General features: G+C 42.7%; 1 protein-coding gene across 3 annotated transcripts; it reads right to left on the minus strand.

Moving 5' to 3' along the window:
* Positions 1 to 261: 261 nt before the first annotated feature.
* Positions 262 to 23632, minus strand: Gpr173 (G protein-coupled receptor 173). Of its 3 annotated transcripts, XM_041647680.1 has the most exons (4): positions 23566 to 23632; positions 18287 to 18399; positions 16123 to 16182; positions 262 to 4298 (listed from the first exon to the last, which is right to left on the minus strand). In XM_041647680.1, the coding sequence occupies exon 4, from the start codon at positions 4200 to 4202 to the stop codon at positions 3081 to 3083; it is 1122 nt and encodes a 373-aa protein (XP_041503614.1). In that variant the 5' UTR covers positions 4203 to 4298; positions 16123 to 16182; positions 18287 to 18399; positions 23566 to 23632; the 3' UTR covers positions 262 to 3080. The 3 variants fall into 3 exon arrangements, with proteins under 3 accessions (XP_041503614.1, XP_041503613.1, XP_041503615.1); XM_041647679.1 differs by lacking the exon at positions 16123 to 16182; XM_041647681.1 differs by lacking the exons at positions 16123 to 16182; positions 18287 to 18399 and having other exon boundaries at positions 23566 to 23588.
* Positions 23633 to 24504: the final 872 nt, after the last annotated feature.

Below are 24504 nucleotides of genomic sequence, written 5' to 3' on the forward strand. Positions count from 1 at the left end.
ACGCTAGCCAAATCACTGCCCCTCTCTGAGGTTGTTTTCCTTTAAGTTAGGCATTCCTGAGGAGAGGAGATAATTGCCCATTGCAGCCTTGCTGTGGTAGCAGAGGGAAGGAACCTAGGAATCCATTACCAGGAGAATGGATAAAATGTGATATATGTTTTAGATGGACTACTAGAATGAATTTGATCTATGTATAGCAACATGGCTGGATCTCTCCAAAACAGAATGTTGAGTGAAAAAAGAAACAGAACAAGATTTATAGTACAATACTGTTTATGTAAATTAAAACATCGATACCATATATTTTCCACAGATACACCTAAGTAAATAAACGCATGAACGGTGGTTTGGAAGGACACACGTTAAGTACAGAAGAGTGGTGCCTGTGTGGGGTGGGGAAAGATGGGATCGGGGATGGGTGATGAAGGGGACAAACAATAATAAAAGGACCTTGCATGGACCGATGATGATATAGTGCGCCGAGAATTGAGGAATATGGTCAGCTCAATTCTGTGCAACTGAAGGAATAAATAAATAAATAGTAAATGAATTGAGCGCCTAGGGAGTAGGCCAGCTGGGTAGACCTCCAGACTTGGGCTTTTTCGCCATGTCATCCTTCCTTCTGAATTTAGTCAAAGCTGAACAAAGTCCCAGCTGGATACAGTGGAACCTTAAGAAGAACTCCCAGTTCAGGAGCAGTTCCTCTAAAAGCCATTACATTGCAGGGGACCATCTCTTAACCTCATTACCTCCATGTTTGACACCCCCATTCCCAGTTCCTATTTCCATGGTGGTCCAATTTCAGAAATACCTTATTTGAATTTTGGGGTGGGGGCTAAATCTCCAGACATTCGGAAGAGATGAGGTTCTAAACTATTCTCTCCTCACCTGGTGCTCAGAAGCTGGGCCAAGGGAAGGCAATCTTATGAGATGGGAGTTGACCCTCTTGACACATACATACATAAAACTTTTCAGGTTCATTTCCTAAGCACTCTATTTCCTGCTGCAGGCACATACTAAGTTTTGTCTCCTCTCCTTCCTGTGTCTCCTCTCTTCCTGTGTCTCTCTGTGTGTATGTGTGTACACGTGTGTGTACTCTATTTCCTCACATATAGGTATTTGCTTATATATGTGTAGCAGGCAAGTTTTCCTCAGGGTTTCCTATTCACACAAAGTCACACAGACACATACTGTCTCACTTAATCATACCTCCCCACACGTGATCATACACAGATAGGACACACAGACACAGACACATAGACACACGAGAGAGAGGGGGGGGGGAGGAGGAAGGGAAAGAGAGGGAGAGAGAGAGAAAGAGAAAACATCCAATATAACATTGTTCATTTCAGTTTTTCCATTTACAAAATCCAATGATGAAGCCAGGCAGTTAGAAAAAGGAAATGGAGGAAAAGCCTCCTGAATCTACCCTATGTGCCCTCCCACCTTGCTCTTTCCACCCCTGCCCTCAGAAAGGCATTCCTGTCATCATCACTGAGAGTACAGCCCCACCCACAACACATTTCCAGCCTCTCAGCTACTCTGGCCTGCTTTTCCAGGGCCTCTCCACAGCCAGGGTCACCAATATCTTTTCTGTCTAGAGCACCTCCTTCATTGCTTTTGGGTCAAAGCTTCCTCAGTTCACGGGCTATCTTGGGGGTAGGGTTGGAGTTTAGGATAGGAGTTTCTAAGGAAAGAAAGGGGATGAGGAGATCACAGCCCCAAACTTAGGCAGAGTTCCAGCTTGGCTCACCAGTCTATGGAACTGGCCTTGAAGTCACTAAGTCCAGGGTGGTCTCTGTCTGTGGAAAAGAGGCTTGGGACCTTCCACCTGTGGAATTGGGTATAGTTTGCTCCACTTTGGGTATAGGTAAGGGTGGAGGGAGGGAAAACTACAGGGAAGGATGTTTGTGGCATGGAAGGACAGCTAAGGAAGGGGCTCAAGGCCTGGGAGATCTAGAAGGGACAAAAAGAGGTCAGGCAGGATTGGACCCAATTCCCGGGTACCTTGAAGTTTGTATCACTATTGGTTACCAAGGCTCCCAAAGAAGTTTTGTTTCCAGAAGAATAGTGTGAGCCCAAGAAACAATTGTGGGGTTGAATTTAGCTCTGACCCCAGGCTCTGGAATCCAGCCACTCTGGGGAGTTCAACCATCTCCCTCTACTTCCATGGGTGACTTCCCCGCCGGCATGTATCCACATCATCCCTGGTGGGGACAAGCAGAATGCATAGTCCTAGGAAGAAAGGGTGGGGATCCAAGAGAAAGCTCGAGAGAGTGTAGCTAAATTTGGATTTTGGTTGAGGAGCTCATCTACCATTTGACTCTTCATCTAGCCTGGGCACATCATGGAGGCCCTTCTTTGTACGCTCTTGGCTTCTCAAACAGAGCCTCCAGAAACACCAGCAAAGTCTGGACACGATAGGGAGGGATAAGGAGACCAGGCTTGGGATCAAGGTTAAGCCAAAAACAACATTGCACACAACGTAGCAATTTAAACGTCCTTGCTCCCCAGGAGGGCAGGACCCCATTTGGTCCCTCTTGTGTGAAGCCTTAAGTCAGTATTTCCTAAACATCCAAGTCTTGCTAAGGGACTCTGAAGGGGAGGGTGAATGGGAACCCGGGGGGCAATAAGATCTCTGGAAATCTATTTTACAGGAGAAAACTTCCATTTCTTGACAATGTCAAAAGGGGGGGTGACTTTTAAGCAAGAAAGCTTGTTTCCTCAGCTCTTGTTATTAAAAACCCTGCATTTTCAGTTTGTTTGTTTTACTGAACTACTCACTTTAGAAAGAGGAGAAGGGAGAAGGATAAGGAGGCAGGGAGGCATGGGAAAGAGATTGTAGAAGTGGAGGAGGCTGTGGGACAAGCCCCACAAAACTAGAAATGCCTCTTTCCCAATTCCTCACCCAGTTTCCACCCCTAGGGAGGTGTTTGCAAAATGCCTCAGTTATGGATGGTTTGAGAGCCTGGGCTGAAGCTTAAAAAAGAAGGCTTCTGTGTGGGTCCCACTCTTCCCCTGCTGTTGGCCCCAGTATGGTGATCACAACTTTCCCCCTGCCTATCACCTACTGGCTTGCTTCACATGACACAGTAGGGTTCCCTGGGAGCTGGGGCACCCCCTGTGCCCCAGCAAGGGGCATGAGTCCTCAGGCACTTCTTGAGGTCCTTGTTAAGCAGGAAGCAGACGATTGGGTTGACGGCAGCCTGGGCGAAGCTCATCCAAACAGCAGTGGCCAGGTAGCGGTGGGGCACAGCGCAGGCTTTCACAAACACTCGCCAGTAGCAGGCCACGATGTATGGCGACCAGAGGAGCAGGAAGAGCAGTGTAATCGCGTAGAACATTCGGCCCAACTGCTTTTCACCCTTGACCTCGTCCATGCCCAGTAGCCGCCGGCTAGCTGCATGCCCATTCTGCCGGATACCCAGCAGAGTTGGTGGCATGGGCCCACGGCCAAAGCCAGCGATCCAGTTGGCAGCAGCCTGGCCGGTAGCCCCAGGGCCATGGAATGTCCAGTTTTGGCTGATGGCTGGCACCATCTGCACTGGCTTCATCTTGCGGTGACGGTACTCGAAGAGTAGCAGCTTGCCATAGACAGCATGTGTGGCTGCCATGAGCACAGCCAACATAAGCATAAAGCCCAGTGTGTCATTTGCTTTGAAGTAGCGATGCTCAAAGATGCACTGGTCTTCCTCTCTGATAAACTTGTAGGTGCCCACATCAAAGACAGGTGGGAAAGCCATGGCCACAGACAAGGTCCAGGCCATGCAGATGACAGCTGCGCATGTCCAGAGTGTCATGCGCTTGGCATAGAAGCGGTGGTGGGCGATGGCCATGTAGCGGGTGACGCTGATGCAGAACAGCATGAAGGCCGCATGGAAGCAAAAGAGCACAGCCATGAAGGCCACAATCTTACAACTGAGTGCACTGAAGGTCCATGAGGAGCCATGGCGCACAGAAGCCAGTACAAAGGGGAAGCAGATGGCAGAGCGTATGCCATCAGCTAGGCACAGGTCCAGCAGAAAGTAGTAAGGAGCCTTGTGCAAGGCACGCTCCTTGAGCACCAGCAGGGACAAGATGGCATTGCCTGCCAGGCTTACACACATGATCAGTCCCAGCAGCACCAGCTTCACGTAAGCCGATGCTGATGGCAGGGACAGTGCGCCGCTCACCTCCTCAGGCTCTCCGGTGGTGTTGGCCATACTGAGGGGCAAGGGCTACCCCAACCCTAGGGGGTCGGCCAGTCCGGTATCTGATGTGCCCTGGGGGACTCCATCAGTTGTCTTGCTGAGTTACACCTGCAAATGGGGACAGTGGAGGGAGATAGAGACAGAGAGATGGAGGTAGAAGACAGAAAAATGAGGAGACGAGAGAGGTAAATAATGAGGTTAAAAAAATGGAGGCAAGAATATAAATGGATAGAAAACAACATAGAAATGGAAGGAATGGAATGGGGAGGTTGGAGAAACAGGTGAAAAAGAGACAGAGAGGGCAGGTTAGTGTGTCTATGAGCCCTTCCCGCCAACTCCACAGATATTCCTGCTCCTACCCCTCCTTGCTGGACATAAGTGCTTTGTCTCCTAATGTCCTCAGGCACCTCTTTCTTTCTCCACTGGTGGGTCTGCAGGGCTGCGGATATTTTCCAGCTCTCCTTTCCTTTTACAAGCCATAAAGCTGTATTCAAGCATTGATTTTTTTACTACTACCCATAAACCAGTACACATAGGTGCACACACACACACACACACACACACACACACACACACACACCTCAACTAAAAGTTGTACTCAGTACTAATCCTAATTGTAATATACTTATTCATTTCTGTTGTTTTTCATGTTTTATTTTGTTAAACTATTGACAGCCAGCCACTCATTAGATTTCTTCCCACCTTTTGCTCTCTTCCACCCCCTCCACCTCGTACTTTGTTTCTTCTTCTCTCTGGCTTTTCTTCTCACTGTACTGTTTGGAGATTGAATTTACAGCCTCAGGCCTGGTAGACAAGAGGTCTGCCAATGAGCTATATCCCTACACCCTTTTAAAAAGTTACTATTTAAACTTTTAATTTTGTAATAGGGTCTTGTGACGTTGACCAGGCTGGCTATGAACATTTTCCCCAGCCCAGGCAGGCCTTGAACTTGGGATCATCCTGCCTCAGACTCCCATGTGCCAGGATTACAGCTCTATGCCACGATGCCCAGCAAAATATCTTTATTTGTGGTCAGGAATGTGCGTAGCATGTCTACGAGCGTGAGAAGTGAGAAGACTGATGGTAAATGGTGTATTTTGGAGACACAATAGTGAGAGATGAAGTCACAGAAGACCAAATGTAGGGCTGTGGATTATGAGAAAGCCTCTGGTTTTTGTTTTGTGTGAATGTAGGATTGTATATGACTACACAAATGTAAGTATGCTTTTTGTGTTGGCTCATTGAAAAAAATATTTCTTTACCTTGGGTCATTCACCAAGGATGCAGTTGTGAATCAGACAGATAAAATTCCCACTCTAGTACTTGGGAGGCAGAGGCAGGTAGATCTCTGTGAGTTCGAGGTCAGCCTGGTCTACAGAGCTAGTTCCAGGGCAGCCAGGGATACACAGAGAAACCCTGTCTCAGAAAACAAATAAACAACAAAGAAAGAAAGAAAGAAAAAAAGAAAGAAAGGAAGGAAGGAAGGGAGGGATAAAGATTCCTAGTTTTGTGTAATTGACAAATTAGGTAATAAGATGAGATGGGTGAAGTTAGTATAGCAAATGATGACAATAATCTAAAATCTAATCATGAAGTAGGGGAGGAGGATTTAAAGTGTCAGAGGTGAGGGGCGTATTGCAGTTTTTGATGAGCGGGATGGGGAGGGCTTCATGGAGAAGTCATCTAAGCAAACAGGCGAGGATGTAAGCCCTGTGACTGTTTCGGAGTGGAGAACTCTAGGCAGACAGTCAGAACAAAGGCTCTGAGATGGAGCTACTTGTGGCACACTGAGAAGGAGCACGGGAGTCATGGTGAGGGGATACTGAGCACAGGGCAAGCATTGGGAGGTGAACTTAGAGCATCAGCTAGGACATATCATAGAGGTCATAGTGAGGTCTTTGATTCAGAATTGCTTGGGAGGGTTTTGAACAGAGGTAAGATGTGATTCACGTTCAGGGATGAATGTGATTCTACTTGTTGCTGTGAGAACAGGGCATGTTCCATGAAGGTGGGAAAGAGTAGGGTGATTGGGCTGGAGAGAAGGTTCAGAGGTTAAGAGCACTAGCTGCTCTTCCAGAGGTCTTGGGTTCAATTGCCAGCAACCACATAGCGGTTCACAACCATCTATGATGAAATCTGGTGCCCTCTTCTGCTGTGCAGGCATACATGCAGGCAGAACACCGTATACATTAATAATAAAATTGAAAAAAAAAAGAGTAGGGTGATTAGTGAGACTTCAGTAGTAATCCAAGTAAGTGGTCAGAGCATCCCCAAGCCCCTTTCTGTTTTCGCCGGAATCTCTCTCTTTTATCTCTATCATTTACTCTTGAAATTTAGATTATGACCTGTCTCATCCTATCAGAACAGAAGCCCTATAAGGGCAGGGTAGGCTCCCTCTCCTCTAAAAGATCAGTAGTGTGCACACAGCACACAGTAGGTTCCTGGGGAAAAGATACCAAGGGCTCCGTGGAATTTTTCACACTGGATTTGCTGAAAGCACAGCCTGGGGAGTTGGAGAGTGCCTGTGTGTGCATTGTCATGTGGGGTCATGACAAAATGACAGCATTTCCCAGAGGGAGGGCAGCTGGGCTGACTCATATGAAGCGGAAGCAGGGGGGCTGGAGAGATGGCTCAGAGGTTAAGAGCACTGGCTGTTAGTCCAGAGGTCCTGAGTTCAATTCCCAGCAACCACATGGTGGCTCACAACCATCTGTAATGAGATCTGGCACCCTCTTCTGGCGTGCAGGCACACATGGAGGCAGAATGTTGTATAAATAATAAATAAATAAATCTTTAAAAAAAGGGAATTTAAAAAGCCTCCATTAAAAAAAGAAGAAGAAGAGGGGCTGGAGAGATGGCTCAGTGGTTAAGAGCATTGTCTGCTCTTCCAAAGGTCCTGAGTTCAATTCCCAGCAACCACATGGTGGCTCACAACCATCTGTAATGAGGTCTGGCGCCCTCTTCTGGCCTGCAGGCATACACACAGACTATTGTATACATAATAAATAAATAATTATAAAAAAAAGAAGAAGCGGAAGCAGGAGAGGTTCAGGATTACCAACTCCTTCCTAGTGAAGTTGTCCCGTTTGTGTTGTTTTCTAGGTCAAAACAGTCTGTTCTGTCACCTAAAAGCAGTCATTTTTTGACAGCACTAAGAAGTCTCATAGCCAATGGCCTACTGAAATGAGAGGGAGTTAGGGCAGGGGTTGGAGAGAAATGCAGAACATCTGGTCTCCTTCAGTTCCTCAAGGTCTGATGTCTTCTACCCTTCCCAGAACGCAAACAGCCCTCCGCCGTGTATGTTCAAAGGCACACACAAACACAAACACACACACGCACACGCGCACACACCATTGCCTTAAGGGGAGTCAGAGGGTAAAGATTAGCCATAGAGACGGAAAAAGTGTAAGAGTCAGATACACAGGGGATGACAGAGAAAGAGAGACATATTTGTGACAGGAAGATGGTGACACAGAAGGAAAGACAGAAAGCCAGAAACAAGGACAGGGGAAGAGATAGAAATGGAGAAAGAGAGGGGAGAAAGAGTGACTTAAAGAGGCATATAGAGGGGCTGGAGAGAGGGCTCAGTGGTTATGAGCACTGGCTGCTCTTCCAGAGGAGCCCCGTTCAATTCCCAGCACCCCCATGGCAGCTCACAACTACCTGCAATGCCAGTTTCACGGGATCTGATACCCCCCACAGACAAAACATGAATGCACATGAAATAAAAATAAGTCAATTATTTTTAAAAGAGACATATAGCTAACACAGAGAAACAGTGAATGATCAAGGAGGAGACAGAACAGGCAGTTAAGGATAGCCAAAGGGGGGGGAGGACACAACTAGAACATAGCTCGTTAAACTATGGGTTGTAACTCCCCATGGGCCTGCGTAGCTGAATGTGAGGGTTTCGAGGAAGTTTACAAATTTCTGGGTGTGTAATGACCCAAAATTAATTTAAAATCAAGGTATGACGACTCTCACATGTTTCTGGCAGCAGTTGCTCAGGTTGCATCATACGCACAATATTACCGAAGCCGTGGTTCTGAGCAATGACATGCCACCATACAACCCAATGACAACAAATGCTCTCTGAAATACCCTAGCTCAGACTCGAGATGGCCATGTGCTGTGAAATGCAAGGTTTCTGTTGTACATATATTTTTTCTTTTGTAAACCGAATGGTTTAAGTACAGAAAATAAAAACTTTAGTACTTCCCTCCTGTCATGTAAGTATTAAATTAGCATGCCATTACATCGCATTGTATTAGAATGTTTTCTTTAAAAATGTTGCCATTTCAGGTGGTTCTCTGTGAGTTCGAGGCTAGCCTGGTCCATATAGAAAGTTCCAGGGCAGCTAGAGTTACATAGATCCTGACTCACCCCCCCCCCCCCAAATTAAAAAAATTAAAAATGAAAAAAATTGCCTTGAGTTGCTGACTTGAGTGTCCTAAAAAATCATTAGATGAATTTTGGCTTGGAAATAGGACAGAATTTCCAACAATTTTTGAAATGTCTCTAACCATACTTTCACCATTTTGTATTGCATGTTACATGAAGCGGGGTTCTCAGTATTGACAGTTATAAAATCAAAATACCAGTCAGCTCTTAACAACATTGAAGATGCCTTATATGTTGCAGTATCAAACATTCAGAAAAGGTTTATTTTTGTGTGTGTGTAAAAAAAAGCACATCTATCTCAGTATGCAAATTTACCTTTGTCTTTAATGAACAGTAAAATTGTATGTATGCCCTAGAATTGTTTCAGATATATTTGTTAATTAATAGTAAATGTTTTATAACCCCAGCAGCACAGACATTAAGGGCCTCATTGAATAAATGGGACCTCCTGAGACTGAGAAGCTTCTGTAAAGCAAAGGACACTGTCACTAAGACAAAAAGGCAACCCACTGACTGGGAGATCTTCACCAACCCCGCAACTGACAAAGGTCTGATCTCCAAAATATATAAAGAACTCAAGAAACTAGACCGTAAAAGGCTAATCAACCCAATTATAAAATGGGGCACTGAGCTGAACAGAGAATTCTCAACAGAAGAAGTTCAAATGGCCAAAAGACACTTAAGGTCATGCTCAACTTCCTTAGCGATCAGGGAAATGCAAATCAAGACAACTTTAAGATACCATCTTACACCTGTCAGAATGGCTAAAATAAAAAACACCAATGATAGCCTTTGCTGGAGAGGTTGTGGAGAAAGGGGTACACTCATCCATTGCTAGTGGGAATGCAAACTTGTGCAACCACTCTGGAAAGCAGTGTGGCGGTTTCTCAGGAAATTCAGGATCAACCTACCCCTGGACCCAGCAATACCACTCTTGGGAATATACCCAAGAGAGGCCCTATCATACAACAAAAGTATATGCTCAACTATGTTCATAGCAGCATTGTTTGTAATAGCCAGAACCTGGAAACAACCGAGATGCCCTTCAATGGAAGAATGGATGAAGAAAGTATGGAATATATACATATTAGAGTACTACTCAGCAGTAAAAAACAAGGACTTCTTGAATTTTGCATGCAAATGGATGGAAATAGAAAACACTATCCTGAGTGAGGTAACCCAGACCCAAAAAGAGGAACATGGGATGTACTCACTCATATTTGGTTTCTAGCCATAAATGACATTGAGCTTATAATTCACGTTCCTAGAGAAGCTAAATAAGAAGGTGAATCCGAAGACAAATATATAGGCATCCTCCTGAATATTAACCTTCATCAGGCGATGAAAGGAGACAGAGACAGAGACCCACATTGGAGCACCGGACAGAAATCTCAAGGTCCAAATCGGGAGCAGAAGGAGAGGGAGCACGAGCAAGGAACTCAGGACCGCGAGGGGTACACCCACACACTGAGACAATGGGGATGCTTTATCGGGAACTCACCAAGGCCAGCTGGCCTGGGTATGAAAAAGCATGGGATAAAACCGGACTAGCTGAACATAGCGGACAATGAGGACTACTGAGAACACAAGAACAATGGCAGTGGGTTTTTGAACCTACTGCACGTACTGGCTTTGGGGGAGCCTAGGCAGTTTGGATGCTCACCTTACTAGACCTGGATGGAGGTGGGCGGTCCTTGGGCTTCCCACAGGTCAGGGAACCCTGATTGCTCTTCGAGCTGATGAGGGAGGGGGACTTGATCGGGGGAGGGGGAGGGAAATGGGAGGCGGTGGTGGGGAGGAGGCAGAAATCCTTAATAAATAAATAAATTAAAAACAAACAAACAGCCGGGCGATGGTGGTGCACGCCTTTAATCCCAGCACTCGGGAGGCAGAGGCAGGCGGATCTCTGTGAGTTCAAGACCAGCCTGGTCTACAGAGCTAGTTCCAGGACAGGAACCAAAAGCTATGGAGAAACCCTGTCTCGAAAATCCAAAACAAACAAACAAACAAACAAACAAACAAACAAACAAACAAAACTAAAAAGAAAACAGAAAAATCTTAATAAATTTCATTTAACCTGAAAAAAAATAGTAAATGTTTGATTTGTATACTTATTTTATAGAACTATATACAGGGGTTGCATAAAAAATTTCTTAGGTGGAAAGGGGTCATAAGTAGAAAAAAATCTAGGGAACCCAGGCTGATCTAGAAGACTAGGGAGAGACAAGAGGGCCGGGAGAAACAGGTAGCCACAGAGACAACGCGTAGGGAGGGAAGATATTAGTAAGATGTGTACTGAAGTGTAGCTCAGGGGCTCAGTAAAAGCAAATGTTAAAACCAACTCCCTTAAAACAAACAAACAAACAAACACCCAATACAGTAACAAGAAAAGCCCCGGTGTTGCTGAGAAAGCTTGAAGAGATTGCATAAATGAGGTCAGGTGCTCATAAGCACAGCCTAGCAGCCATAACTGAGGCCCAGTGGGGGCAAAAGATAAGTGTGTGTGCACAGAGCACACATGCCTGTGCCTGGACACCCTTGTGCACAGACCTACATACTCACAGGCGTTTGAAACACACACACACACACACACACACACACACACACACACACACACACACACACACACACACACACACACACACGGTCACAATGTGCATGCACAGATAGAAGTAGTTCTGGTACTCAGTCTACCTGGTCTTAGTACAGGGCTTTGTCCTTTTCAAAGGCATCACTGCCCCCTAGGGGACATTTTGGAAATCTTCAGGAACGGGGGAGGGGCTGGATGGGAAGGGGTGTAGGTGACTTCATGTTAGTGCAAAGATGCCGTAATTTTTGCCCTAATATTAATGTAAGATATCTTAATATTCAGAGGTGGAGAAAGGGAGAGAGAGAAAGAGAGAGAGAGCATTCATCACTTAGCCAGATGTGGAGTAGTCTGACATTACTAACACATTGTCCTGTAACTCCTAGAATTTTGAGCTTATAATTAGCTGAGCCTATAATCTCTTTTATTAAGATAAATGAGATTTTCTTTCTCCTAGTTTTAGCATATCCTGAATTATCCAGGAATATGGCTGTCATGTGATCAAGAGGAGACTATATTTTGCTTTTTGGTGCACTTCACTAGCTTGTAAAATCTCAGTATGAAGCCTCTGCCTGCCATTTTCCTGTACTTTGTGAACCTGATTTGTCTTCTAAACTACATTTACTTATTACAAGCACTTACAAGTCTCCAATTATTATCTTTAATCTCCTGAAGTGTGCCACACCTACGCACTTACATATCCAAATAAAATTATTATAAATCATTCTTATTTGTATTATAGTTAGTATAATATGTATATTGTGTAAGTACAGTATGGACTTCCTTTGAAATGACATGTGCAGAAATATTATATTATCGAAAAACTCCATTTTTAGATAGTAAAGGACAAATTTTATGTAACAAACTTGTTACATAAAAGGCACACTAAGCGAGGGCTGAGAATTGGTCATCAATCCAGACACACTGACACACTGTCTCACGCATATCACAATCCTGCCTCCCCTTAGGTGCTCCTAGTACACACACACACACACACACTCACACACACACTCAAACAATCGATGAGTAAACACACAAAGCAAACCTACTGTCATTTTATACCTTGACTCCCGTATACTCACTGAGCTGATATATCTGACTGTTCAAATACTCCCACATATTAAAAATCTCACAACAGCATATCTATAGCATCACGTATACAATCACTGCTCCAAAACTAACATTCAGATTAAATATCACTCACATCATCAAGTTCACAAACCCTTGAAATGTGCTCCCCAGGTATGTATACAGATATAAGCCCCGAGATACCTACAAGTGTATTTGCAGGCAAGCAAAAAGTTGCTTGCATATATGAGTATACTCTACCGCAATGGAACCAACTTACCTCCCCTCACATAGACTAGCTACACTCAACAATACAGTGCATCCTGGCACACATATGCCCCTCTTCATTAACTGATAAGCTTTCTCTGATAAATAAAAGTGTAATAGCTCTAACATGCTCCCAAAAGAATAGCGAGCATCATTCTCTCTCACATTTCAGCAACGTGCAAGCGCAATCAAATACAGAGACAAAAACGCGCTTGCATGTGCAGACACTGGAGTATAAAGAGACAATTGCACCTGGGCAAATGTGTGTAAGCATACCAATTTGCTCTCACATGCATTACCTGATATACATAGCCAACAGCAGCTATCTACTCGTGTGCACAAATGAGCTAACTCCTGCAGGTATATGTGGAAACCTGAGCAGAGCTGCCCGGCTCGTAGGTGCTTGCCACACCAGGAAACTCAAGTAAGAACAGGTGCAGGAGGCTGTGGCAAGAAGTACACTGTGTTTTAGATGCTTCTTATCAAAACATTCCAGAGAGTTTGATGGTTACCTCCCGCTTATTTATCATGAGGTTTTTGGTTTGGCCGATATCTACATGTGTGGTGTTTGTTTTCTTTTAATTTACTCTTGTTCTTATTTTTCCTCACTGACAAAAGGAGAAAGTTGGGGCCTGGGGTGTGGCTCAGTGGTAGTGCACTTGCTTAGCATCCATAGGCTCACAGGAGGGAGAGGGGAGGGAGGAAAGGGAAGAGGATAGGCAGGAGTGCTATATGAGTATTGTTACGGACTACAGTTGGCTTATCTCTTATCCAAAAATGCTTGTGAGTATCAGATGCTGGACTTTTTCAGATCCTGGAATATTTGCATAGATACAGATGATGATCTTGGGATGAGACCTAAATGTAAACATGCATTTGTGTTTTGTATATACCTTACACACAGCATGAAGGTAATTTTATGCAATATCTTAGTGCGTCTACATTTTGTCTGTGACCTATCACAAGATGGGAAACTTATTCCTTGTGATGTCATGTTAGCAGTAAATTTTTTTTTCAGATTGTGGAGCACTTCAGATTTTTTTTTTTTTTTTTTGGTTTTTCGAGACAGGGTTTCTTTGTAGCTTTTGGTTCCTGTCCTGGAACTAGCTCTTGTAGACCAGGCTGGTCTCGAACTCACAGAGATCCGCCTGCCTCTGCCTCCCGAGTGCTGGGATTTAAAGGCGTGCGCCACCACCGCCCGGCTAGCACTTCAGATTTTTGATTATGTATTTCTTTGGTATTCTTAAACAGAATATAATCATTTAGTTAATTCCCTTGATTGTTATTTCTTCATAAAAAGAACTCTTTATTATAGTTACCTTAAACCTAAAGCTGCAAGCAGGAACATCGCAATGAACCTTGGTGGATTCAATGTCCAGATATACCAATTATGAACTCAGAAGCCAGGCTTCTTCTGCCCATACCCTATCCACTTCTCTTAGCCCTCAGTTTTGTAAACCATATTTATTATTCTATGTCACCCATAGACATTTTGCTATCTGTTTTGAAAAGATGAGGGTTCCTCTGTAAACATCATAACACAACATTTTTAAAAATTATTTCCTATTCTATTTATCCTCTTACTCACTATTGGTATCTCCTATTAGGAATTAGGCAAATCTGATTCTTGATGGTATTTTATGTTTATGGCCTCATAGTTTTAGGTAAAACTATTTGTTGATGAATCAGTGAAGCCGGATGTTGGTTGTGTTGGTTAGTTTCTTTGTCAGCTTGACACAGCTAGGGACTTCTGGGAAGAGGGAACCTCAACAGAGAAAATGCCTCCAAAGATTAGCTGGAAGGAAAGTCTGTTGGGACATTTTCTTGATTAATGATTGACGTGGGCAGTGTCCTCCCTGGGCTGGTAGTTTTGGGTTGTATAAGAAAGCAGAACTAGGAGGAGCAAGCCAGTAAGCAGCACCCCTCCATGGCTCTGCTTCAGTTTCTGCCTGCATGTTTCTGTTCTGGCTTTCCTTCATCACAGACTGTACGATCTAAACTGAAACAAACCCTCTCCTCCCCAAGTTGCTTTTGGTCATGGTCCTTCTCACAGCAATAGAAAGCAAACTAAGATAATAGTTTAACTGAATTGATGCATCAAAGATCAGCCTAGGATTTTTATGATTTTTTGTCTCAGTATTCCTTTCTAAAAATGTAATGAAAATTCAGTTTCAGAAGCCACAGAGATCTGCTGTCCCCTTCAATCAAAATATATAAGGGCTGGGCATGCCGCTTAAAGGCAGGTAGAGTGCTGGCTTGACATGTAGGGGGCCTTGAGGGTTGCTGAGGGAGATAGGAAAGGGGGGAAGGAGAAGCGGGGAGGAGACAGAAAGAGAAAGGGGAAGTAAAGAGGGACGAGTAGAGAGAGATGTTAATTTGGATTTTTTTAAAACCAGGTCTGGCTATCCATGGATGGGCTGGTAATCACCATAGTCACTATACAGCCTCAGGTGCAGGTGACCTTAAACTCCTAATAATCCTCCTGCCTCCTGAATACTAGGATTACAAGCATGTGCCCCCACGTGAGTTAAGATTCATTTTTTTTTTAAAATTAGTCCCAGCTGTCCTGCAACTCACTCTGTAGACCTAGCTGACCTTCAACTCAGAGATTCACCTGCCTCTGTCTCCTGGGTGCTGGGATTACAGGTATGTGCCACCACTGCCCAGCCAGATTCAGGTTAAAAAAAATTTTAATTTATTTTTTAATTTTATGATCATTGATATTTTGCCTGCATGTATATGGGGGTGTCAGAAGCCCTGGAACTGGAGCTACAGACAGTTCTGAGCTGCTTTGTGGATACTGGGAATTGAACCTGGGTCCTCTGGAAGAGCAGCCAGTGCTCTTAACCTCCGAGTCATCTCTCCAGCTCCAGATTCAGATTTTTTTTTTTAAAAAGCACTTGGGGCTGGAGAGATGGTTCATATTGGAAGCACTAAGTAGACTCTGCGAGTTTTAAAAAAAGAAAGCAAAGGGCTGGAGAGCTGGCTCAGACATTAAGACCACTTGTTGCTCTTGGAGAGGACCTGGGTTTGGTACTCAGCATCTACACTGTGGTTCCAGAAGATCTGACACTCTATTACCTTTGTGGGCACCAGGTATACACAAAGTACTCATACACACACACAGGCAAAACACTTATACATGTAAAATAAATTTTAAATAAATTTTTTAAAGTACTTGGTAGTGCAAATGAAGAAACCAAAGCTGGATATGGTGGTGCATGCCTTTAAACTCAGCAATTGGGAGGCAAAGGCAGGCAAAGCTTTGAGATAGAAGTTAGCCTGTCCCAGGATAGATAGAGCTGTTACACAGAGAAGCCCTGTCTTTAAAACAAGCAAACAAGCAAAAACAACAATAACAACAAAAAAGAAAAGAAACCAAGATTTTTTATGAGATGATTAGACTATTCTTATATAGAGCTCAGTCAGCTAGTGACAGCGTTGCAAGGTTAACAAGAAAAGCCAAGCAAAATTTTACATGCTAGCATTCTGCAGGGAAATTGTCCACAATGTGTTTGGGATGGATGAGCTAAAGGAAATAGGCCAAGGGACAGTTTCAGTTATTGCTGTTAGGAGACACACTGGCGACAGGTCAGAGATGGTACTAACCTAAAAACTGTTGAACTGAAAGGAGTTTCACGATATATTGATTTCTGGATGTGTCTGTCCCTGTTAGGACAATAGTAGTAGTCAGAGACCCTGAAGAGAAATGCCATTAGTACAAATATAAACTAAGACTAATATATGCAAATTTATCCATGAATAGTTTGAAGTGTTATGGAAATTGTATAGATCTATGGATCGGTACTACTCTTATTTTGTTTTGTTAAGAGACAGGGTCCCATTATGTAGCCTTGACTGACCTGGAGCTCGATTTGTAGACCAGACTAGATGCTACTGATACGATGATACCAGACTCACTCGTAAAACTTTGTAAGTCTGATTTCCACAGGAAATGATGAACTAAGTGATGGGTTTAACTAAGTCCAAGACTGTTTCCATGTATCTTTTAGTTTTGTGTGAAGAATTGAAATCATACATGTTTTCTGTTTTAAATCTAAGTGTGTAGAAATTTTGTAAAAAATATGAGGGGTGGTAAGATAGTTCAGAAGGCAAAGGCACTCGGTCTCAAGCCTGAAGGCCCGAGTTTGACTCCTGAGACCCACATGGTGGAGAGAATGTACTCCTGCACGTTGTCCTGTGACTTCCATTTGTGCTTAGTGGCATGTGTGCACCACCCTTGTCAAATGTTAATTTTTAAAAGGTAGGAGGAGTTAAAAGAAGCACCCAGTTACTTTTTTGTGTGTGTTTCTTACTTTGCAGATTTAATACTTACAGGCTTCAGCATGTTCCTCTTTGAACACACGAGACTAGGATTACATAGAAAACAATAGCTATCTGGTTTCTTTTTTCCTTTGTGTAACAGGGTGTTGTGTAGCCCAGCTTGGTTTTGAACTCTATGTAACTAAAGATAACCTTGAACTTCTGAACCTCCCCGTCCCTACTTCGCCAGTACTGGGATTACAGGCGTGTACTACTACACCTGGTTTATAGGCTGCTGGGGATTGAACTCAGGACTTTAAGCAGGATAAGTGAGCACCATGCCAGCTAAGCTACACACCCGGCACTGCACTGCACTGCAAACACTCAAAATACTGCATATCAAGGTAGACAGCACTGACAAGGCTTACAGGGTCAAAGTAAAATTTCAAAGAAGGAAAACGGTGATTAAGTATGGCTCCGGGAGTTATGTCTACTTGGTGTGCAATCCGAACGACAGAACATGTATAGAGCCAAGTTTATGTGGACTTAGAAGAAAAGTTTCTTCAGAATTTTGAAATACTGAAAATTATGTTAGATTCACAATTCACGAACACTTGTTACAAGAATTTTATGCATATATGTGTGTGCATGGTGTGTGTAGGGGTACATGTGTGTGGCGGTTAGAGGACGATCTTATGGGTCAATCTTGCTTCCTTTTTTTCCACTTTGAGACAAGGTCTTTATTGTTTGTTGCTGTCTGTGCAGTGCTAGCTAGCCCCAAAACTTCTGTAAAGTTCTCCTGTCTCCACTCCCTACCTCGTGGAGGTACACTGGGATTCAATATGCACACTGCTGTGTCTGGCTTCAAGGGGGCTCCGGATAGCTGAACTCAGGTCTTTGTGCTGCCATGGCAAGTGGCTTTTTTCTAGAAGGCTTTGTTGACCTACAGATTCATAGAGCTGTGTTCCAGACATTCAAGTAGTTGTTGTTGTTTGGAGCTTTCGCAAAGACATACAATTGCCTGATGTAGCACCAGCAGATTTAGCAAGTCCAGATTGAAAAATGAGCAAAAAATGAATGAAACAATAAAACAAGCCATGGTAGTAGTGACTAAGGGTTCAAAAAGAGTGGCCACAGATGCTGACCACTGTGGACTCCCATTAGTGAATAAAAAAGTTATACTCTCAGCTGAGTATTTGACCCCAGCACTCAGGAGGCCGAGACAAATGGATCTCTATGATTTTTAAAGCTAGCCTGGTCACCATAGTTAGTTCTAGGCTGGCCAAGGCTAAGTAGTGAGATACTGCCTCAAAGTTGTTGTTGTTTTTGTTTTTTTTTTTTTTTTAAATACTGAGAGCTGGGCACATTGCATGCCTGTAAACACAACATTTGGGAGGAAGAAACAATTGTTTGTTTGTTTGTTTTTTGAGACAGGGTCTCGCGACGTGGCTCTGGCTGTCCTGAAACTTATGATGTAGACCAGGCAGAACTCAAATGTACAGAGACCTACCTGCTTCTGCATCCCAAGTGCTGGATTAAAGCTGTGTGCCACCATGCTCTGCGAGGAAGCTGCAAGTTTAACGCAAGCCTGGGCTACACAGTGAGCTCTAGGCCAGCAAGATCCTGTTGCAGAAAAAGAAAGAGAGAAAGAAAGGGAGGGAGGGAGGGAGGAGAGATGTTATGCACTCCTGTGTACCATGAACTAATCTGCAAAAAGATTTTATTTGAAAGCTGCATACATTCAATATTTAATAAATCCCCTAAAACTTAGCAATTTTTCCTTATAATTGTATAATATGAAGAAAAAGTAAGGAATTTCTTTTCATCAAGCTCCTATACTGCTACATAGCTTACTCTAGTGTGCCGTACTTACTCTGGATGGTGAGTTGTGTGTATGCCCTAAACCACTCACATCTAATCACATTGCATGTAAACACTAACACACACTGATAAATATATACATATGGGCACAGGACATTCAAGTCTGATCTCATACTCAGAGTTAAATCGACTGATAAATACAATTAGTCTCTCTCTCGAGGAAAGTAGAGATGTGATCTGGTACCCACTTAGCAGCGAATCACTCAAGGATATACAATGCACAGACAGCATAGGCAAAGGCAGAGACACACTCACCATTCAAAGGGCACTTGGAAGACAGATGTGGTGGCACGCACCTTTAATCCCAGCACTCGGGAGGCAGAGACAAATGGATCTCTGTGAGTTCAAGGCCAGCCTGGTCTACAAAGCAGGTTCCAGGACAGCCAAAGCTGTTACACAGAGAAATCCTGTCTCAAAAAAAGCCAAAAAAGGTACATCAAAGGGAACTTGGAGATGCACATATACACAAACCTAATTTCATGGATTTACACTTTGAGACACAGTCTTGCATGTGAGGGCATAAAAACTGACATTAGACAGTGGTCAAGTTTTGCTCATGTCCTATAGAACTAGACTTTCTCTGCCTCACACCACCAGCTCTTACACGAGACACTGAAGCTATTACATTTTATTTTATTTATTTATTTATTTATTTATTTGGATTTTTCGAGACAGGGTTTCTCTGTAGCTTTTGGTTCCTGTCCTGGAACTAGCTCTTGTAGACCAGGCTGGCCTCGAACTCACAGAGATCCTCCTGCCTCTGCCTCCCGAGTGCTGGGATTAAAGGCGTGCGCCACCACCGCCCGGCGTACATTTTATTTTTAAAGAATATTTATTTATGTGCTTTCCCCTGTGCTTCATGCACACAAACAGGAGTATGAGAACAACGTATGGCGTTAGTTCTCTCTGTCTACTATGTGGGTCCCAGGTGTTGAACTCGGGTTGTCTGCCTTGGTGGCAGGCACCTTTTTTCCCACTGAGCCATCTCACTGACCCCAAACCTACTATTTTCTAAAAAGCCACATCCACAAATATGCCCTGGCACACAGTCACTTACATATAGATGGCATAGACATACTTGCAGGCATATTACTCAGTCTTCACAGCTGCACAGAGAGGCAATCAAGCAGATGAAATATTTCAGACTCACGCATCCTTAACCTACATAACCACTGAGGCTTAGAAACATACAAACACAAATCTTCAGATGCCCACACATCCATTCACGCATACACATTCCACCCTCACTGAACAACACAGATGCACACATTCTAATAGATGGCCATATAGACACAAACCCACACCACATAAATGCTTCCACTGCACTCATCACGTACAGCAGCCTTCTGAATTCTACAGATGGAACAGAGACCCTCTCCCCCACGCATGTACATACTGGTAACTAGAAACCTAATTCCCTAATTAGATAAAAATACACTGGCACATGTGTACACGGATTCATTCATGTTCACACATGTCGATATACCTGCATTCTCACAGATACTGCATTATCATACATATGGGATGTGTGCACTCATACACCCAGAGTATATGAGCAAATATACACAAAAAGCTGAATGCCCTTCCACTTGGCCTTGCGCACATTTTTCCTTACCCGTTTGTGTTTCTATATGAACACTGAGATACTTTATAAACTAATTTTCATGTATAAACATACTCTTACATAAAAAGAGGCCAGGCTCATTTTCTTGGACATACATGTGGGCACATATAATGAGGCAAATATGCATATGAAAATCTTCTTTGCACTTGTAGATGAATGCATACCGTTAGCCACCAGGACAGGGATAATTGTAATAGGTATATACACAGGTGATACAGACAGGTAATATACTGTTGTTACTTTTAATAAGCAGTTCCTTATGAGAGGGCTTATTACATGTTAGGCACTGTTACAAGCATTCCTAGTGTATTAACTTTGCCTATCCTAACATTACATGATAGGGAGTTTTATTTCTTCCATTTTATAGACTGGAGACTGGGGCTTTGTTGAGGTTATGTGATTTCCCCCCAACTACACATTTAATAAACACTAACCGAAAGGCTGTCTCTAGAGACCTTGGAGACCCAATTCACAATTAGAAATATATTCACCACAGGGGCTGGAGAGATGGCTCAGCCATTAAGAACACTGGCTGCTCTTCCAGAGGACCCGGGTTCAATTCCCAACACCCACATAGCAGCTCATGTAACTCCAGTTCCAAGGGATCTGACACCCTCACACCAATGTACATAAAATAAAATTAAGTAAATTATTAAAAAAATAGAAAACAAAGAAATATATTTACCCCAAACATAAATTTTATAATATAATGTATATGCATATATATTATAAAACCATATAGCACTTGCACACACAAGTTAGTTCCTATTTACTAATAAACTTAGGTACAAATGGTCATTCATACCGAGTTATAGACAAGTTCACATTATAGACATTTTGCCAGAGATATATATGTCCTAGAAAATATATTCTTGTGTGATCATGATTACAAACTTTGCTCATAAATAACTACACTATTGGATATACAAAACATCTAATACAGCCCCCATAAAACAGCCACATAAATCCATGTTAGTTATCTTTCCAACTGAAATCCATGCAAGCACACACTATCCAGGTATACCTTCACACGTGCTAGATTCACTCTTCACACAAATATTTTCTTTCTCTCACACATACCACTTAGATTCTCTCTTCCCCATCCACCCAGAGAACTACACATATCCTAGTCAGATATACCCACATTCTCACAAGCCCCAAACCCAGATATACACACATTCATTTTCCTTCTCACACACACTGCTCAGAAACACCCACTGTCACACATATAGCCAACACCAATACACCCACACTTTCACACACATTCAATTTCCATACATCCATTCTCATATATAATCACCTCAAATATGCTTACCCTTACAATCACTCTAGCCAATTAATGCCACACTTATACAATCTCTAACTCAGCATACATAACTTAACCCCACCCCAACTTGGAGTCCTCATACCTATCTTAGGTTTACCTACAATCTCTTTCAAATGCACACAATCCCAGAATATACCCAAGGTGACATACGTACCCTCCAAAAGACACTGCACTTAGACACACCCCACCTAGATATATTCACAATTTCTCAAGCCAAATATATGCACACAGAGACACATACATTCATATATCACCCAGATACTAACCTAATTTAGAGAACTCACATTCAAACACAAGTTTTGTCCAGATGTGTACATTCATGCTTTCTCACGTTTATCCGTTTCCTCTCTCTCTGTCTCTCTCACATACACTTTGCCACCGAAGTATATTCACGCTTTGACCTGCTCACTGTTCAAACACATCTACATTCAAATCCTTTTCCAAATGCACCCACATATTGTCTCACGAACAGCCTGAATGTATCCATACACTTTTTCTCATATACCATCAGGATACATCTACATCTCATAAACATGTGCCATCCCAATACACATGCTCACTGAGTCTACTGATGAAAACTGGATTGAGTGTATGAAGAAAGTGTTTAAGGCATATCTGTGTGGGAAGTACTGTGCAGAGTGTGGGTCGGGTACATCCATATGGTGTGGAGGAGATAAAAGCATGGGTGGATTTGGATAGTAGGTTTGTGTAGAGGTATACGCAGATTGTTTGTGTGACAGTTGAAAATATTTGGGTGGGATGTGTGTGTGTATCTTTGTGTTTCAAAAAATCCTTCCCTCCCTAATATACACAATTATCTCACATGCACACCCTAGCCAGAAACACATATAATCCCTTACATATACATACTCTACACACTCATGCCCCCAATACCCACTACTTTCCTAAGATATACTTTCGCCTAAACATATTTCTTAACATCTAGATTTCTGCCTGGTGCCATAATTTGCTGCTGTCTGTGAAATGTCCAGATGCTGCACATTCAGACTTTCTCACATTATCTGTCTGTTTGTCTCTCTTCTCCCTTCTCTCTCTCTCTCTCTCTCTCTCTCTCTCTCTCTCTCTCTCTCTCTCTCTCTCTCATACACACACACACACACACACACACACACACACACACACACACACACACACACACACACACTCCAACCAAAGCTCTAACTAACCCTAGGCACTATTATGATGCCATTCTGCCCTATGCCTTTGGCAGTGGCGGGATGGGAAGGGAGATTTTTATGTTTCAATGTTTTAGCATGTCCCCCAGTGCTCGTTAGCGAGCACGCGCAGAATGCTGTGCAGAAAGTAAGCGCACCCATGTGGTGTGAGCGAGATGAAAGATGGGTGGGTTTGGGTAGAAGGTTTGCATAGAGGTCAGTCTGCACAAGGCCAAGGCCAAATCTCATATCAGACAGGCAGAGGCACAAATACCTTTATTTACCCCCCCACAGGCACATTTCCATTGGACTTAGTCCCAAGTACATCCATTTATTCTTTTAAATGTACTATATTCACATGATTTACTCATGAATGACCTGCATTCACTCACAAACACAAGTACACAGACATACTTTTACATATCTACAGAGATATGTAAAAATATATGGATCATATCTGAAGAGATAATAAGGAAATGGGGGCACAGAAGGGGGGCTCCCAAACATGTATACGTATACACTCAAACATAATCACAGAAGTATATTTGCATGCATGCATACATACAGACATATATGTATAGGTGTGCTCACACATATCCATACCCAGATGTGTAAATGCTTGTAAATGAGATTATGTATACATATGCAGGTATTATAACACATAGACTTGTATGCATAACTGACCATGTACATACACAGCATATTCGTATGTTTATAGACTTGTACATACATTAATTCATTTTTATATGTATACAATGAACTATAGAAATAGTTATACTCACAAAAGCACGCGATCACAGTCAGGTATATATACACCATTATGTCCATACACCCTTCTGAGAAGCTACATAAATAAATGAAAGAAGAGTAACTTATATGTACATTGGAATAGAACACAAAAGCATATTTCAATACATGCACATATAGAAGTACTCTCATGTATTCTTGCACATACACCTGTTGATCTGCATAAGGTTTGATCAACTTATCACATACATATATGCAAAGGTATCTAAATGGATGCACAGACACACATACATACACAAATGTGCTTGTGAACCAAGAATGGCATGCACAGAGATTTATATGCATCATTCTATAACATATGCTTTAGACCAAACAAAGATAAATACAAACATACAAATTCAAACCAGAACTGTGCAAACTGGTACTTCACACATTTGTGTATTCAGACAGGCACACACACAGGCCTATTCAAAGATATACACTTAATTGTGTTTGATCACACATGCCTATGTACAGATATATTCATGTGAATGTATGCATAGTTAAGTATTAACAAATAATAGCATATATATGCACAATCATTCAAAGCATATTCAAATATACAGTCACACTCAATAATAAAAATCCAAATAAAAACATAGTAAGACACATGCACCCAAGTATTATGAAATGTGGCTACTCATGCATACCATAATCAGATATACACTTACACCAAATTAGACATTATACAAATGAACCTATTCACCTATGCACACAACCTTGTGAGCAGTGTAAAACCCCACAGTCATATTTAAAAATGTAGTCCAGTGTGCACACATAAAATATTTTTCATTCATCCACTCTTCCCTCATCTCAGTGTGCCTATTTATACTTACATTTCTTTAAATAGATACGAACACACAGGTCTGTTGAGAGACAGTGGGCATTCAAACATGCACATGCAGACACAGACATAATGAAAAATGCTATGAATG

Source organism: Microtus oregoni, unplaced genomic scaffold (assembly GCF_018167655.1).
Source record: "Microtus oregoni isolate MIOR12 unplaced genomic scaffold, Mior012 000207F_ref0000254, whole genome shotgun sequence".
Taxonomy (NCBI): Eukaryota; Metazoa; Chordata; class Mammalia; order Rodentia; family Cricetidae; genus Microtus; species Microtus oregoni.